We start from the raw sequence: 15,027 nt of genomic DNA, 5'->3' as shown, positions 1-15,027 counted from the left end.
ATCACACACACGATACCATGCGCACATCACCAACCCAGGGCAGACATCACCAGCCGATCACAGCACTCTTGCTGCTAAACCTGGCCTCGTCTCCTTCTCAGCTCAGCCCATCTGCCTGGTGCAGAGATGGGAGCTGTCCAGCCTCACCCCTTCTGCCTGGCTCTCCTTAATCCTCCTCCGCAGTCTGCAGCGGAGGAAAGTGCCCCAGAGACTACACGGCCTTTCCTGAGCACGCCCAGCAGACCCAAGACACCCGGCCTGCACCTCTAGCTACTGCTCCTCACCAGACGGCCCAAACATTGCCCCTACTGAAATGTGTTTCAAGTCGATGCCTTTTCCAATAAACTTGGAACAGAATTCAGACTCATCCCCCTCCAGCTCAGACCCTGCCTCGTCTGGCCCTTGCTCACCTGGCCCACCGCACTCCTGCCTTAGGGCCAAGAACACACATACCTGTTCCCTCCAAGCTCCCTCTCCTCCTAAAGGTCTCAGCGCACGCGGCACCTCCTCCCAACAGCAGCCCCCCTGCCCACCAGCCACACCCCCTCCCACCTCCGAAGCATCCGCCCACTCAAGACCACCTGCTCCTGAAAGACCGCGGCCATGGCCTTTGGTGGTGGCCTCCCTGTGTGGTCCTGGGACACCTCCAGGGGTATGTGGTAACGCAAAGGCTCAGGCCAGGTCTCCGGGGTTTCTAGTCCCAGTGAGTAAACACAGGCCATCCGCCAACCTCGCAGCCTCAGCGCAGCGACAGGGGAAGCCAATGGGACGGGGCCTCTGGGCCAGCCCAGCCTCAGGGGTCTCCCAGCCCCTACAATCACTCCACACAGCCTGAAAGCTATGAGAGGAGACGTTATATCCAGTCCACCCGAAGCTCAAAAGCGTCCCGTAGTGCCCGTGAAACTCACCCCCTGCCCCCAATCACTTGCTCACTCCAGGCACCAGGCTCCTCTCCTTTCTGGAACACTCCAAGCACCTTCTCACCTCCAGGCCTTTGCGTGTGCTGTTCCTGCCACCTGGGTGCCTTTACCCAGCTCTCTGAATGGCCGGCTACTTAGCAACCAGGAGTCCCTCCTCCAAGAGGCCTTTCCTGGCCATCCCAGCCAAGCAGCAGCTTCCCGCTCAGTAGGTGACAGGTCACCTGCCATGTCTGGAGTCACTGTGTGTGTGCTTGTGGCATGGGGGCGCCCTGTGGGCAGAGCCATCTGTCTGGATTCCCACTGCATGCCCACAGCCTAGAAAGGGCCAGCACGTGTTAGATGCGCAGGACCAGGCAACTGGTGCTGTTCTTCTCTCAGGCAACGTGCGCCCTGCTCTGGTCTTGGCCCTCCCCTCGCTGGGGTTCCCACACTGCCACACTGGTTCGTTCCCTCCTACGTGGATTTAAGCAAAGCTGGCCCAGCAGCGGGCAGACACAAGAGGGCCTTGTGTGCCAGCTGAGGGACAGAAGAGGACTCGAAGAAAAGGGGGAGGACAATAGGAGGGAAGGAAGGGGGCTCCCTGTGTGTACCCCAGCGTGGACACATCCCTCCCAACAAGCGACCCAGCCCACTCCCCCGTATCTTGATGGTCACCCGCTCCTGCATGGGCCACGCACCCACAGCAGACCCACCGCAGGAAGTCCGAGGGCCATGGAGCGGACCATCCCCATCCTGGCCCCCAGTAGAAGGGAAACACAGAGCCTGGCACCCCCTCATCTAACACCAACCCGGCAAGTGCCTCCTCTCCGTGCACCTCCATTTCCCCATCTGAGAAATGGCTCCGTGAGTCTGAGCAAGGAGCGGTGCCAGCCGCCTCTCACCTTTCATTCCCGGGCTGAAATTCAGACAGCAGGGAGGGCCTCCTCCTCTGGGGCTGGATGATGGAGCCAGGTGACAGGTGTGAGGTGTAGTCACGGGGGTGGTGCTGGTACTCAAGCAGCCCGACGTCCTGCAGAGAGAGCAGAGTGAGCTCTGATGCCAGGGCGGCACGGCCCACCTTACACCCAAGAGCCCCCTGCCCAGGGCTCGCTCCTGCACCAGGAGGTCCCCGCCCTCATCCTCGTCCTCCCTGGCCCCCGAGGCCAGAGGGCATTCCTGGGGCCAATGTGCAGTGGCACATATAGCTAAGTGGGTGGGCACTCCGGGCCGGCCCTGCAGCTCTGCGATTCTGCCCGCTTTCCAGAGGACGCCGAGCCCGCGTGTCAGCAGGGGGGACTGGGATGAAAGGGCGGCCTGGTGTCGACCAAGGGCCCTCAGTGAACACGGATCCACGTGAGACAGCGAGGCGCGGGCGTCACACACCAGGGGACGGTCTGCGAGGCTCAAAGACCAGGCCCCGAAACAAAGGAAAAACCCGCACTCGTGTGTCGTATACGTAAGCACAGATCCAAGTCAGAAGAATAAACGGCAGGCAAAACCCTCATACTTTAGTAAAATGCCATCCATTCGCCATTGTCATCCAAGGAAGAACTAAACGTTAACAAATCAGGTGTGCCCCAATTGTCACTACACCCTGATTGGAGAAACATTAAAATGTTGAAGAAAAAAAAGAAAAAAAGATAGAAACAAGTCTTTCCAACAAGAAAACGGGAAAGGCTTTATCCATGTACCAATCCAAATTGATTAGTTCTGTCTGTCTAGAACAGTCAGTTACACTGTGTGTGTGGCAATCAATTAGTGATGTCTGACACGGGTAAGGTTCCGGAGAGAGAGCGCGGGACTGCAGGTGATTTAGTTGCTTCTTGGCACCTTTCTTTAAATTCTCCCAATTTTCCATTAAAAAAAAAAAAAAATCTAGTCCTTCTTTTGCTGTCTGGTTTATTCTTTTTTGAAAGCAGTTATTTTTGCAAAGAGAATCAGATGACACCAGGTAAGTGTGTAGGGAATGTATGTTTCAGACCCTCTCCTCCAAAACAAGCATGTGAGATGAAAGGCCGGAGGCTAGAGAGGATGAGGAACTGGAATCAACAGGGACCCCGTCAACCTCGGGCTGGGAGCGTCGCGGAAAAGGCCTTCCCAGGCAGCCCAATGTGGAGACCCAGCTGCAAGGGCAACCGCGGCTGGCGGCATCTGTCCATCACTCAAACCCTCTGAGTGTCGGTTTCCTCACCTTTGAAAGAGGTGACTGGCCCAGATGGAAGTAGGCCTCTGGGCCTCCTACCTCTAATGCCACATCACTCTCTACAGGATTTACTCCAAGGCTGAGGGCAGCTTCCAGAAGGCACAGAAGGGCTCAGCCTCCTCCACCCCTGCACTGCACGATGCCTATCACAAAGCACCAGGTGCTTGCAGACAGGGAGGTGTGGGGGAGGGAGGGAAGGAAGAAGAAAGGGCTCGAGGGAGGGAGTGGAGGCCTCTGGGATCACTCTGGCGAGGCCACCAGGCAAAGATCTCCCGTGCGCACGCACGCACAGAGGTGTGAAAAGCAATCAGCAGGCCTTGCAGTCTGCCAGGAGGAAATTTCTCCCACCGGCTCTTTTGCACAAAAGCAAAGTGGCAGAGAGGCAGACAGTCCAATCCCTTGGGAGACGTCCTCGGCAAGACAGCACTTACAACTGCCAACCTAAGTGCCAACCGAGGCGGGAAGAGGCACGTGGCGCACGGGGCCCCACCAGCGTGGGTGTGGACAAGCCACTGCATGAACTCTCTGGCCTCAGTTTCCCAGTTCTGGAGTCAAGTGGGATAAGCTTGTCAGCAAAGTCCCTCTAAGAAGGATCTGGGGGCCACTCCTGCAGTGTCCACACCAATCTCCACCCCAGGGCCTCCTGGCCTCAGCCGAGACCCCCTCTCCCCCACCACCTCCCTGCATCTGTGAACTGGGTCACACGCAGTAGGACCACGTATCAGTTTGTGACAAAGTGGAAATGAAACAGACTGGTCCTTCCCACAGAGTTTGATAAGCACTGATCTAGGGCAGGAGTCAGCAACCCAAGGCCAAAGTCAGGCTCAGCCTATTTCGTCACATGTCACTGGCTCATGGCCACGGCCATGGCTTTATGTCTTGGCTGAGCTGCTTTCACGAGACAACAGTAGCAGTGCTGCTAGTTGTGACAGAGACAGCATGGCCCAAAAAATGTGAAATATTTACAGAGGTCAGCCACCCCGCCTCTAGAGGAAGAGCCCACAGTGTGCTCTAGGAAGGAAATGAAAAGGATACTAACAGCTACACGGTCGTCATAATAAGAGTGTCATCATCAGAACTATCATTCCATGACATCCGTGCATGCTAACTCTGTCCAGGCATCGGGCAAAGGCCTCTGCACATGTCAACTAATTTTATCCTCACCGTCTTTTAACTACCCTTGGTCAACTGATGGAGAAACTGAGGCACAGGGCGGTAAGGCCACTTGTCCAAAGTTTCACAGGTAGGGCCTCATTGAGGCAGGACGTGAATGCAAGAAGTCTGACTCCAGAGCCTGTGCTCTAAACTGCCCTTCTACAATGAGGCACAGAGAGGTCAATTAACTTGCCCAAGGCCACACAGCAGGAAGGGGTAGCTCTGGAATCCAGACCCTGTGTCTTTTGACTTTAACACATTCATTCAACACAAGGACTGCAGAAGCTCAGGGGAACTCAGGGGGTTCCGGGGGATTTGGGGGAGAAGGCAGAATTGCGTTGGGACACAAAAACCCCCCAAAGGAGGCAAGGAAGGAGGGTGCATCGGGACCCTCAATCCTGGGAGACCCTCTGTCCCAAGGAAAGACCCTAAGGGAAAAATGTGGGGTCCTGATGCTGTGGGGGAGGGAATAGGGCATAGAGAGACCCTGCAGGGGGAGCAGGTGGGACTCCAGGAGCCACGCGCACTACGACACGTACAGAGGCTCAGAGTGTGCCTGAAGCTGGGTCAGTGGAACGTGGCCTCCACAGCCTGGGGTGCAGGCCCCTGTCTGCAAGCACACGTAGAACCACCTTCCGTTTGCAATGGGCGTCACACTGCAGCGGCCTGCAGCTGACACAGGCCAAAAGCCCGGTCAGCAGAGGAAACAGTTCCCACCACCCCTCGGAGTCCAGAGTCCTGCAGTCCCAAGGGACACAGCCTCCTCGGGCTTCCTGCCAGGGGGAAAGAGGGGACTGCCACGTGCATCCACCACCCCAAGCACCTCAAGGGCTCAGACCCACGACGCTCATATTACAGATGGGAAAACTGAGGCTGCCCCCACAGGGTTAAGTGAGCAGCTGATGCCACTCAGCAATCTGGGAGGAACAGCGATTCAAAGCCCCACCTGGAGGTTCTTCGGGCTGCAGAGGGCACTGGCCATCAAAGCCACCCTATGCCCAGAGTGCCTGGAGGAGGTCTCAGGGCCAGGAGGTGCCACCCCCGGAGGCGAGCCTGTCGGGAGCAGGTGTGGGAGTGAGCTGAGTCCCAGGGAGGTCACAGGTCCCTGTGTCCAGGCCCTGCCCCTATACCCCAGCACACCTGCTTCAGCTACTGTACCAGGAGCTGGGACACCCGGTTCCCACCTGGCCCTTGGACGGGGCATCTGTCTTTCTGTGCCTCGATTTCCCCTCTCCTCCACCCTGTCTTCCCGTCTCAAGAAACAGGAACAACTCCCAAACCCTGCCCCGCCTTTGGGATGGGCTGGTGGGGAGGGGTCCAGATTACAGACCCAACACTCCCTGCCCACCAGCCAAGGGAAAATGGCTCCAGCCCCAGACACACACCCAGGAGACCAAGACCCCCCCACACCCACGCTCCCCATCCAGGATGCCCAGGACTCTCCCTCCTGCCTTTCAGTTAATAAGCCAGGGTCCCTGCTGGGCCGCTCCAGCACAAGGCAGGGTAGACAGTCGTCAGGACCCACTGCTGCTATCACACAGGATAAAGACGCCCCACCCAACGGCTGCCCAGGGCCCCGCTCACCCCTGGCCTTAGCCTCCTGCCTGGATCAGGTGGTAACCACTGTGTCCTGTACAGCCACAGCCTGTGTCACTGACAGTCCAGCAAGGGAAGAATAGGAGGTGTCTGGGGTCAGCTGGTGACCCCAAATGACCGAGAGGACCCAGCCAGAACAAAGGGCAGGAGAAACAGCAGGAAGGCAGGGTCTATAGGGGTGGGAGGATTCCCCGAGGCTGGGCCTGCGGGGAAGGAGTGCAAGAGGGGTTCAAACCTAGCAGGAGGGGATGAGAAGAGAGAAGCCAGAGAGACGTGCCAGGGGGCCCCAGGGGAGGCGGCCTCTCTGGGCAGCTAGCAGTGACAGTAACACAGTATAACAGCAGTTGGGCACCTGGGGCTGAGCGTGTCAGGCAGTGCCCTGAGGACAGTGCGCAGATCGTGTCTAGTCCTGATGGCAGTCAGGGGACAGGTGCTCTCATTACCCCCATCTTGTGGATGCCAGACTAAGGCTCAGAGAGGTTACTTGTCCTGTTTCCTCACCGGCAAAATATTTCCTATCTACAGAACTGAGAGCATAAGGGTTCCCCCCACTGGGGTGATCAGGGGAGAGGAGCCTGTGTACTGTACACCTACAGGGCTCTGAGCAAAACGTCTGCCCTGTAGGAGGTGCTCCGCAGATGAGAGCCCCTAATTGTCATTGTTGCTGGCGCCCATCATAACGACAATGGCGATATGTAATAATTCACCTGCAGGGGCATACTCCTCAGCCCTGGGCACAACAGGGGCCCAATAAACGGGCATCCGACACTGGGCTCGGGACCCTGAGGCTGAAGCAGGCTGCCTTCTCACAGTGCTTTTACCTCCCAGCCTCAGTCCCCTCATCTGCAAAATGGGAAAACAAGTCGAGGTGCTCTTTCATTGGTGACTCCATGCAGGGGACAGTTCTCATAACTCCTTCATGCGCCGGCTCTGATAAGCTTCGGGGGAAGAGGGGGAGTATGTCCTCAAGAGGCCACCGTCTGGGACACCCCCAGGCTGGGCCAGTGTGTTCATATGCAAACACGCTTCACTCTCTGATGGAAATGTCGTTCCATGCCATTTCCTGTGTCTCATGAGGAAGGACCACACCGGCCAGCAGGACCCCTGCATGCCAGCAGAGCCAGCTGCTCCCCCAGCTGTGACTAAGGGGCCTCACACCCCCTACCCAGCAGCCAGGAGGCCAAACGGGGGAGGACCAGGATCCTGAGAGCCCTCTGGCAAGCACACGAGGCTATGGTATACAGGAGGTACCTAATAAATGCCAACAGAGCAGAACCAAAGGCCTGTCCTCATGCAGCTAGAGGTGAGGGCAGGAAATGTGGGCAGCAGCCTGGGAGAGCTGGCTGTGAGGGCACAAGCACCGAAAGCACACCTGCTCCCCCGGCCAAGGCAAGCCGTCCCCTTCGCTGAGCAGAACCACCACCCTGGACCCCCAGATCAGGAATTCAGACATGACATGTGCTGGCCTCATTGTCTTGGCGCCACGACCATCACCATAGTGAAGAAACTCCAGGGTCAAGGATCAGAGAGGGGAAGGACCGCGAGCAGTGGCCCCCAGGAAGCCACCCCAATCCTAGAGCAAGGTGAGGCTGGCTGTGAGGGAAATGTATACAGCAGGCACTTCATGTTTGCATGCAAATCCCACTGCTGACTCAGACGCAGACCCCAGCTCAGCCTGGCCCTGGTCTCCATCTTCCCAGCTTTCAAGCGGGAACTAGGAGATTTTACCAGATGCCTGGAGCCTGGAAGGCTGCGGACCCCCACGGTCTCTCCCGAGGCCCCCACCTCCCCTCAGGGACACAGTGAGCCACGCCAACCCTGGCTCTGAGGAGAAAAAGGAATGGGGCGGGGACTACATGACAGAAGGACCCCAAGGTAGCCCGGGCGCCCCTTACCGTGTGGGGTCGGGCGATCTGCACGGGGTAGGAGATGCCATGGGGCGGGTAGCGGGGCTCGGTGGCCCTCCACGTCTGCGTTACAGGCTGCGTGGACCCCGACATGGCGGTGGTTGTTCAGATAAGCTCCCTCTCAATGGCCACTGAGGACTATAAGCCAGTCCTCGTCATCTGCTTGCAGGCCGCCCTGTCACAGGAACCTGTGAGAAAACCAGGAAAGAAGATCAGACGCGGGGCAGCGACTCCTCGTGGGACCCTGGTGGGGGCCCCAAGTCCTTCCTTTGGTGCCTGTGAGGAGGAGCAGGACACAGGTCCCCCTGACCCTCCTCCGTGCCCACTGACAGCACAGGAGACATGACACCGCGTTGGAGGAACTGAGCCACAGGCTAAGCCACCAGCCGCCCCACAAGCTACACCAGGAAGAGGGGTGCCCTCCCCCACTCCCAAGGTCCTCACTCAGCAGGCACAGGACCCCCCTGTGCGCTGCCCCCACAACCCCTCGCCCCCTGACCCCACTCCAAGAAGTTTTCCGAGAGCAGCCGGAAGCTCATGAAAGGCAGCTGAGAGCCTGTCCCGAGAGGCACGACTGGGGGAGGTACATGACCGCCCGGGGCGGTGGTGGGCACGGTCAGCTAGGGCGGGATGTGGGTCACAGAGTGACCCCAGGCAAGGCCAGGCCAGGCCAGCCCGGGCCTCCGGGTGACCCTCTGCAGGAGCGTGAGGCTATGATGTGGGAGCAGGACAGACACGAGATGGAAGCGGTGGACCGGACACCAAGGGCCACACCAGGGAAACAGCCGAGGGCACGGACGAGAGCCACCTGGGCCCCCAAAGGTTCCTGGGGGCAACAGAGAAACCATCCGTGCCCACACTGGAAAGAATCTTAAGAAACAGCCACTGGCTTCACAGATGGGAAACTGAGGCCCAGAAAGAAAGAACTCAAGGGAGCAAGGGAGCCCTTCATCGGAAGCTGCCTTTGCCCAGGCATCTCCGGGGCCCCCACGTTCCCCACGATCCCCTCTGCTGGCTACTGCTCCAATTCCCCCGGCCCCGGGTTACGGACGGGCTTCCCTGCCCGAGCCGGTGTGGGAGCCGGATTGACACGCCCCAGGCCTCCTCCACACTCAGCCACTCAGAAAAGGCATGTCCATCAGGCCCTCACCACGTGCAAACCTCCCCTCCGTTCCCACACGCCCAGAGCTGAGGGAAATCCAAGATGGTGCAGGGGCCCTCTGGACATGCCCATGCAACCTCACGTGACCAGGTAAATAGGAAGTACCTGAGCTTCCTGCAATGAGGTCCCGCATCTCTCTGCTCTCCCATGAGCAGCTGTCCTTCTCCAAGCGGGTGGCCGCCCTAGCCCTCCACTGGTGACCTGCCGGCTGGAGGTCTCATGTGGACAATTACAGGAGGGAAGGCTGAGATCATGGTGGTCAGAGGAGGGATGAAGCCCCAGTCTGGGGGTCCTGACTGAATCCCACTCCCCACCCTGATCTTCCGCTACTACAGACTTGACTTTCCTTTCCGGAACTATCTTTAGTCCCCAGGTTCCGGGAGTAGCCACGTGATCTTGGCCTGGCCAATCAGAGTCGTGCTTTCCCTGGGTCAGTGTGATTGGTTCAGGGACGGGCATGTGACCCAATCTGAGCCAATGAGTGTCAGTCTTGAGCCTTTCGCTTGAACCTCTCTACTGGGGCTCTAAGTTGGGAGGATGAGAGCCTGGAGCATCTGGGGGCCACCATGTGACAGGAGCCTGCCCCAGAAGATGCCAACGGGAAGGAAGGTGGAGCTGAAGGGTGGAGAGAGCGCATTCAGGTCCTGATGACAGCTGTGCCTGAAGGCAAATCAAAGTCTGCTTCTTTATTTAGAGAAGGGTGTTTTGCCTTCACCAGTCCAACCTGGGTTTCTGTCACTTGCCACCAAAAGCTCTGACTCACCCAGGGAAGGAAGGAGGCACAGAGGAGGCAATCCTTCGGGTGGGTGCCGTCCAGCCTTCCAACACTGAAGAGCCGAAGAAGTCCAGAGAGACGCCTGACACCCCTGCAGCCACCTCAGGGAGCGCCTGCGTGGGCTTCACCCAGCCCCTGAGACAAGATGTACGGGTAACACAGGAACAAGTCCGGTTGGCTGGGTAACAGCCAGCGGGAGCTACTGTGATTAATTACCATGACTAGAACTGTCACTGCAGTAACCCAGTCCTAGGGTGCTCGCTGTGGGCGGGAGGGAGGGCTGTCCTGCCAGCTCCACCAGGAACAACGCGGCATCTGTCCTGCAGCCCAGACACACGAGACTGGTCTTGGGAGAGGGGTCAGGGGTGGCCACCAATGCTGGGCCAGTTCAGAAGTCCCCCTTTCCCGCTGGCCTCAAAGCCCGCAGGCCCACTCGTCCGAAGTGGCAAAGCCCATTCTCTTCCTCCCTGTCTGGGTTTTAAAGAGGTGCCTGCTCTGCTCTCCCCAAGGACACGCGGCCAGAGCTTGGGCAGATGCACTGCTTGCTGCTTCACGCCGTGTGCCCCTCCTCCAAGAGCACCATGGCCACTTCCAAATTGGCATTTGATTCTGTGGTGCATAAAGTGGTGACGAGTCGTTTCTAACCTCCTTTGCCTGATGAAATGCTGACTGGGGATGGCAGGCCCCTGCCAGATGCTCCAGGTGGCACCGCACGCGGGCTCCGGAAGCCGGGAAGGTGACACCTTTTCAGAACAGCCCTAGAGATTCCTCAGCCGCATCCCCGCCCCCCACTCCCACTCCCTCAAGACTTACAGGGTATCCGCTGCCGAGCTGGGGGGCTAAAGCCGTCCCGCTCCCGCTCACCAATCCAGGGCTCACCCCACCAACTCCCTGGGGCCCAGCGTCCTCACATGTAGGCTGTCCCCAAAGCTGGGGGACTGTGTGGACCTCAAGCCTCCCTCATTCACCATGAGTTTATTCAATAAACCCAATTTCCACCCCTCCCAACCTCAGCCACATTCGTTGCCAACTCAAAAAAAAAACTTTAGGAAAATAGTCTGGCAGTTCCTCAAAATGTTCAACATCGAGTTACCATATGACCCAGCAATTCCACTCCTAGGCACACACCCAAAAGAGCTGAAAAGAGGGACTCAAACAAATAAATGTACACCCATGTTCACAGCAGCACTAATCACAACAGCCGAAGGAAGAAACAGCCCAAGTGTCCACCAGTTCATGATGGATACAGGCTGCGCTATGGCCACACAGTGGAACGTGATTCTACCATTGAAAGGAATGCATTATGGACACTCGCTACGATATGGAAAACATCAGACTAAGTGAGAGAAGCCAGACACGAAAGACCACATAATGTATGATTCCATGTATGTAAAATAGGCAAATCCATAGAGGCAGGAAGCAGATGGGTGGTTGGGGGCCGAGGGTGAAGATGGGGCCACGGTAAGGACGAATTTTGTTCCAAGGCTACGGGGAGCCACCACAGTGGCTGAGGGGACAGTAAAGGGTCATAGTGTTTGACAAGCAGGTTGTGGAGAGCAAAGGCAGAACCAACCGGGAGACCTAGGGAAGTCCTGCAACCATCCAAGTGAAAGACCACACTGGTGGGACTGGGGCAACGGTGACAGAGATGGAGACGCGGCAGATGGCAGGAAGGCCTCAGAGAGAGTTCACCATGTGGTGACAGAGGCCAAGCAGCCCCAGGGGACGGGAGCCCTTCGTTCCCTTCCTTGGGCACGACGCCCCAGGGCTCTGAGCCTCAGTGTCCTCAGCTGCCAATGGACATGAGGGTTTCCGCTGCGAGAATGCATGCTTGTGAGGCGTGCTGGGTAAACAGCAGGTGCTCAATAAGGCAAGCTCAGCAAGTTCGGGGCTCCAAGGAGAAAGCCAGCGCTCCAGCAAGGTGAAGGACTTGCTTGGCCAGGTGGCGTGGGATGCTTCTGAGCCCGAGTCCCAACCAGGCCTCGCACAGCCGAGCTACAAACCACGGCACCAGAGAGCCTGCCCTGCAGCCCCAGGAGCCGGCCGGAGAAGGGTTCCCCACACACAGCCCACAGCAAAGCTCCCCAAGAATGGCCGACAGGGGCTCCAGCGTGGCCCTCTACCACACCTGCCCCGGGGATGGCACACAGCAAGGGCCACTCAGCTGCCCACGGGAGACCCCACAGGTTACATGTCCAATGTGGCGGCACCCCGCGATCCTGCTAACCCCACAGTCCCTTGTCACTGCCCTGGCTCTGACTGCACATCCACCTTGCTCTCTGCTGCACCCGCGGAGCCAATCACAGTGCGTGGCACACAGCAGGCGCTCAATGAGTGACCCTGTCCTGCAGGGGGGGGTCACAGCCCCCTACACATGTCCGCCCTACCCTGCTGGGCAGAGGCCTCTGTCCTCGGTGGGGGAGGAGGCAATCCTGAAAAATTCTGTGGGGCCTCCTGCCCCCACATTCCTCTCCAGCCCAGGTAGGACAGCCAAGGCCAAACAGAGACACATCCCCTAATCTTCCACGTCCTGAGCAGCCTGATTCAGATGGGGGGAGGGTGGAATTACAGCCTCCTGGGGCTGAGATGTCTGAGGGGGGTGGGGCATGCTTGTTAAGGTGACAGAACTGCTGAAATGTGCCTGGGAGCCTTCAGACCTGAGCCCGCGCTGCAGAGAACATGAAAGGTGAGCTGTCTGCGCCACACGTGCCTGTAATTTTCCTGGAACTAATGGGCACCGACATTGGAACTTGTGGCAGATGGGGGAGCCTCAGAATTAAAAACCAGCTGCCAGGCAAGAGAGAAGCCCCCAGCACACGCCCATGCGCCCACGCACACTCATCAGACCCCTCCGGGTGCTCAGAGGAGCTACGGGTCCCGCGGAGGGCACACGCCTGTTACACCCCCACCCCCTAGCCAGCCTGTCCCAGGCCAGAGGCACACGGATGCACTGGGAGCCTGCGGGCAGGGGCCCGTCAGTCCCCCTCACTGCTGTCTCTTTAGCATCTAGAACCATGTCTGACATTCAGTAGCTGCTCCACAATTGTTTGCATTAACTGCTGAATCCCCAAGAGGCATGGTGCCTGCCTGGCACACAGTAGGTGTACTAGTTTCCTGGGGCTGCCCTAACAGATTGTCACAAACTGGGTGGCTGAAAACAACAGGAATTTATTCTCTCACTGTTCTGAAGGCCAGAAGTCCCAAATCAAGCTATCGGCAGGGCCGCGCTCCCTCTGGAGATTCATGGGGAGACTCCGGCCTTGTCCACTCCAGTTTCTGGGGTCCTGGGGCCACATCACAGCATCTGTCTCCATCTCCCTCTGTCTCTATGTCTTCATTATGGTGTCCCCTCGTCTCACAAGGACACCAGTCAGTGGATCAGGGCCCACGCTACTCCCGTGTGACCCATCGTAACTAATGACATCGGCAATGCCCCCTTCACATTTACACGGTCCAGGTGGACATGAATTTTGGAGGGGGCACTATTTAACCCAGTAAATATTTGTGTTGTTCACTGCTATATCCCAGCGCCTGGCGCAGTGCCTCTGTCACCACACTGAGAGCCCCTCTCAGGGTGCTGCCCTCAAGCCTGCCACCTGCCCACCCCCAAGCTGGGACCAGGCATGACAAACCCATCCCAAATGGCGTCTCCTCCCTATTCTGGTCAATCAGGAAATTATTTGAGCACCTACAATGTGCAGGCACTGGGGTTACAGCAGTGAACCAGTCAGGCATAAAGGCCTGCCACTCCGCTGACACCCAGTGATAGGCCCATCCCAACAGGGAAAACCGCCAGCCAGGTAACTCAACAGGGGTTGGGTGGGTGGGTGGTGGGTGGATGGATGGAAGGATGGATGAACAGATAGACTGACTGATGGATATCAGTTTCACTGTTCCATTTTCCAAGGTTTTTCTGGTCTCACTTTTTAAAGCAACCCCTAGGGCCTTCCCAGGTCAGGTTCCCTGCCAGCCACTGTGGGGGGCACAGATGAGCACATTCACCCCAGGAGCCCTCAAGCCCACAAAACTGCTTCTCAAGCCCCAGCCTGCTGGGCACAGAAGACCCTGGAGAAACCACCTCAGAATCCAACCAGGGCAAGACCGGTGGGAAGATTCACTGGGAAAAGATCTACGGAAAGCGCCATGCCCAGAGAAGGGCTCCCGAAACGAGAGCTGTGGTTATCACTACACTGGCCCTGCTTAGACTCCCGGGGGGAGGCAGGGCGGGGGTCAAGCTAACCATAACGACGACAATACCATCAGTAACAGCGGGAGTTTCTATATTACTACCCGCACTTTGCAGATGAGCAAACTAAGGCTGGGTGAAGGGAACTGACTGAACGATAGAGCAAGTTTCTAATCAGAAGCTCATACAGGATGGGGAGCCCCACACCTGAAGACAGCGCTTCCCAGGAGGTGAGCCGGGCCTTGCAGGGTCTGAACGGAGGGAGGAGGGGGGCTGCCCGTCCCAGCCCTAAAGCCTTAACTGCACACATCTCACTCAAAACACTCCTGTTGTAGGCGGGGAAACTGAGGCCCAAAGAGTGGCAGGGCTGTGCCCCACTCCACTCTCCTCTGCGTGGGTCCCTCAGCCCATGGGTCCAGGCACCTGGGGAGGTGGGTACCCTAAAGGGTCACGCACACCCAGGGACCATGGGGAGAAAGGTTCCAGGTACGTGGGGATGACCAGGTCCCAGGACACACGGCTGCATCAGCCTTGCTGGAGGGCCATGCCTACACCGACCTTCAGGGAAAAACAGGGGCAAAACACACCAGACACCGGCCCCATCTCTCCCTTCCCCTAAAAAAGGCCCCCCAGCCACTGTGATGTGAGCACCCCCAATTCTGCCTCACACCCTCCCAGCTTCCTCATATCCCCTCACCACCAGCAGGCGGGACCTCAACCACAGGCACGTGCGCAGGGGGCATCTCCAATTTCCCTCACCACACAGGATCATCCCCATTCGACAGATCAGGAAACTGAGGCTCAGAGAGGTGAGCTCACTGGCCCAAGGTCACACAGCCAGAAAGCAGCCAGGCCTGATTCTGACCTCCAAAACCACGGACCCAGGCCCCGCTCACCCCACGCCCCCTCCAAGGCGAGCAGAAGGGAAGTAGTGTTGGTTGGAGCTGCCGAGCAGGCCCGTTTGTTTCCAATTTAATTGGTACATTTGTGTCCACTGGACTCTGGCCAGCACAGCACAGCCCTGCTCCTCCGCCACAGGGATCTGTTCAAAATCACTTCCTCCTCGACTCTTCTCCCATCTAATTTTAAAAGGAAGAGAGAGAGAGAGAGAGAAAAACCACAGCCATGACAAACCCTCCCCACA

At 58.0% G+C, this 15,027-nt stretch overlaps 1 protein-coding gene across 1 annotated transcript in view; it reads right to left on the bottom strand.

Moving 5' to 3' along the window:
• NCOR2 (nuclear receptor corepressor 2) overlaps positions 1-15,027 on the bottom strand; it is a 192,075-nt gene that overhangs the window by 127,232 nt on the left and 49,816 nt on the right. Inside the window, 2 exon segments of the mRNA XM_019648881.1 lie at positions 1,802-1,929; positions 7,749-7,948. Of these exon segments, the coding sequence (XP_019504426.1) occupies positions 1,802-1,929; positions 7,749-7,853 (233 nt within the window). The 5' untranslated portion in view covers positions 7,854-7,948.

Source organism: Hipposideros armiger, unplaced genomic scaffold (assembly GCF_001890085.2).
Source record: "Hipposideros armiger isolate ML-2016 unplaced genomic scaffold, ASM189008v1 scaffold_128, whole genome shotgun sequence".
Lineage (NCBI taxonomy): Eukaryota > Metazoa > Chordata > Mammalia > Chiroptera > Hipposideridae > Hipposideros > Hipposideros armiger.
This window is presented reverse-complemented; position numbering and strand designations above follow the sequence as displayed.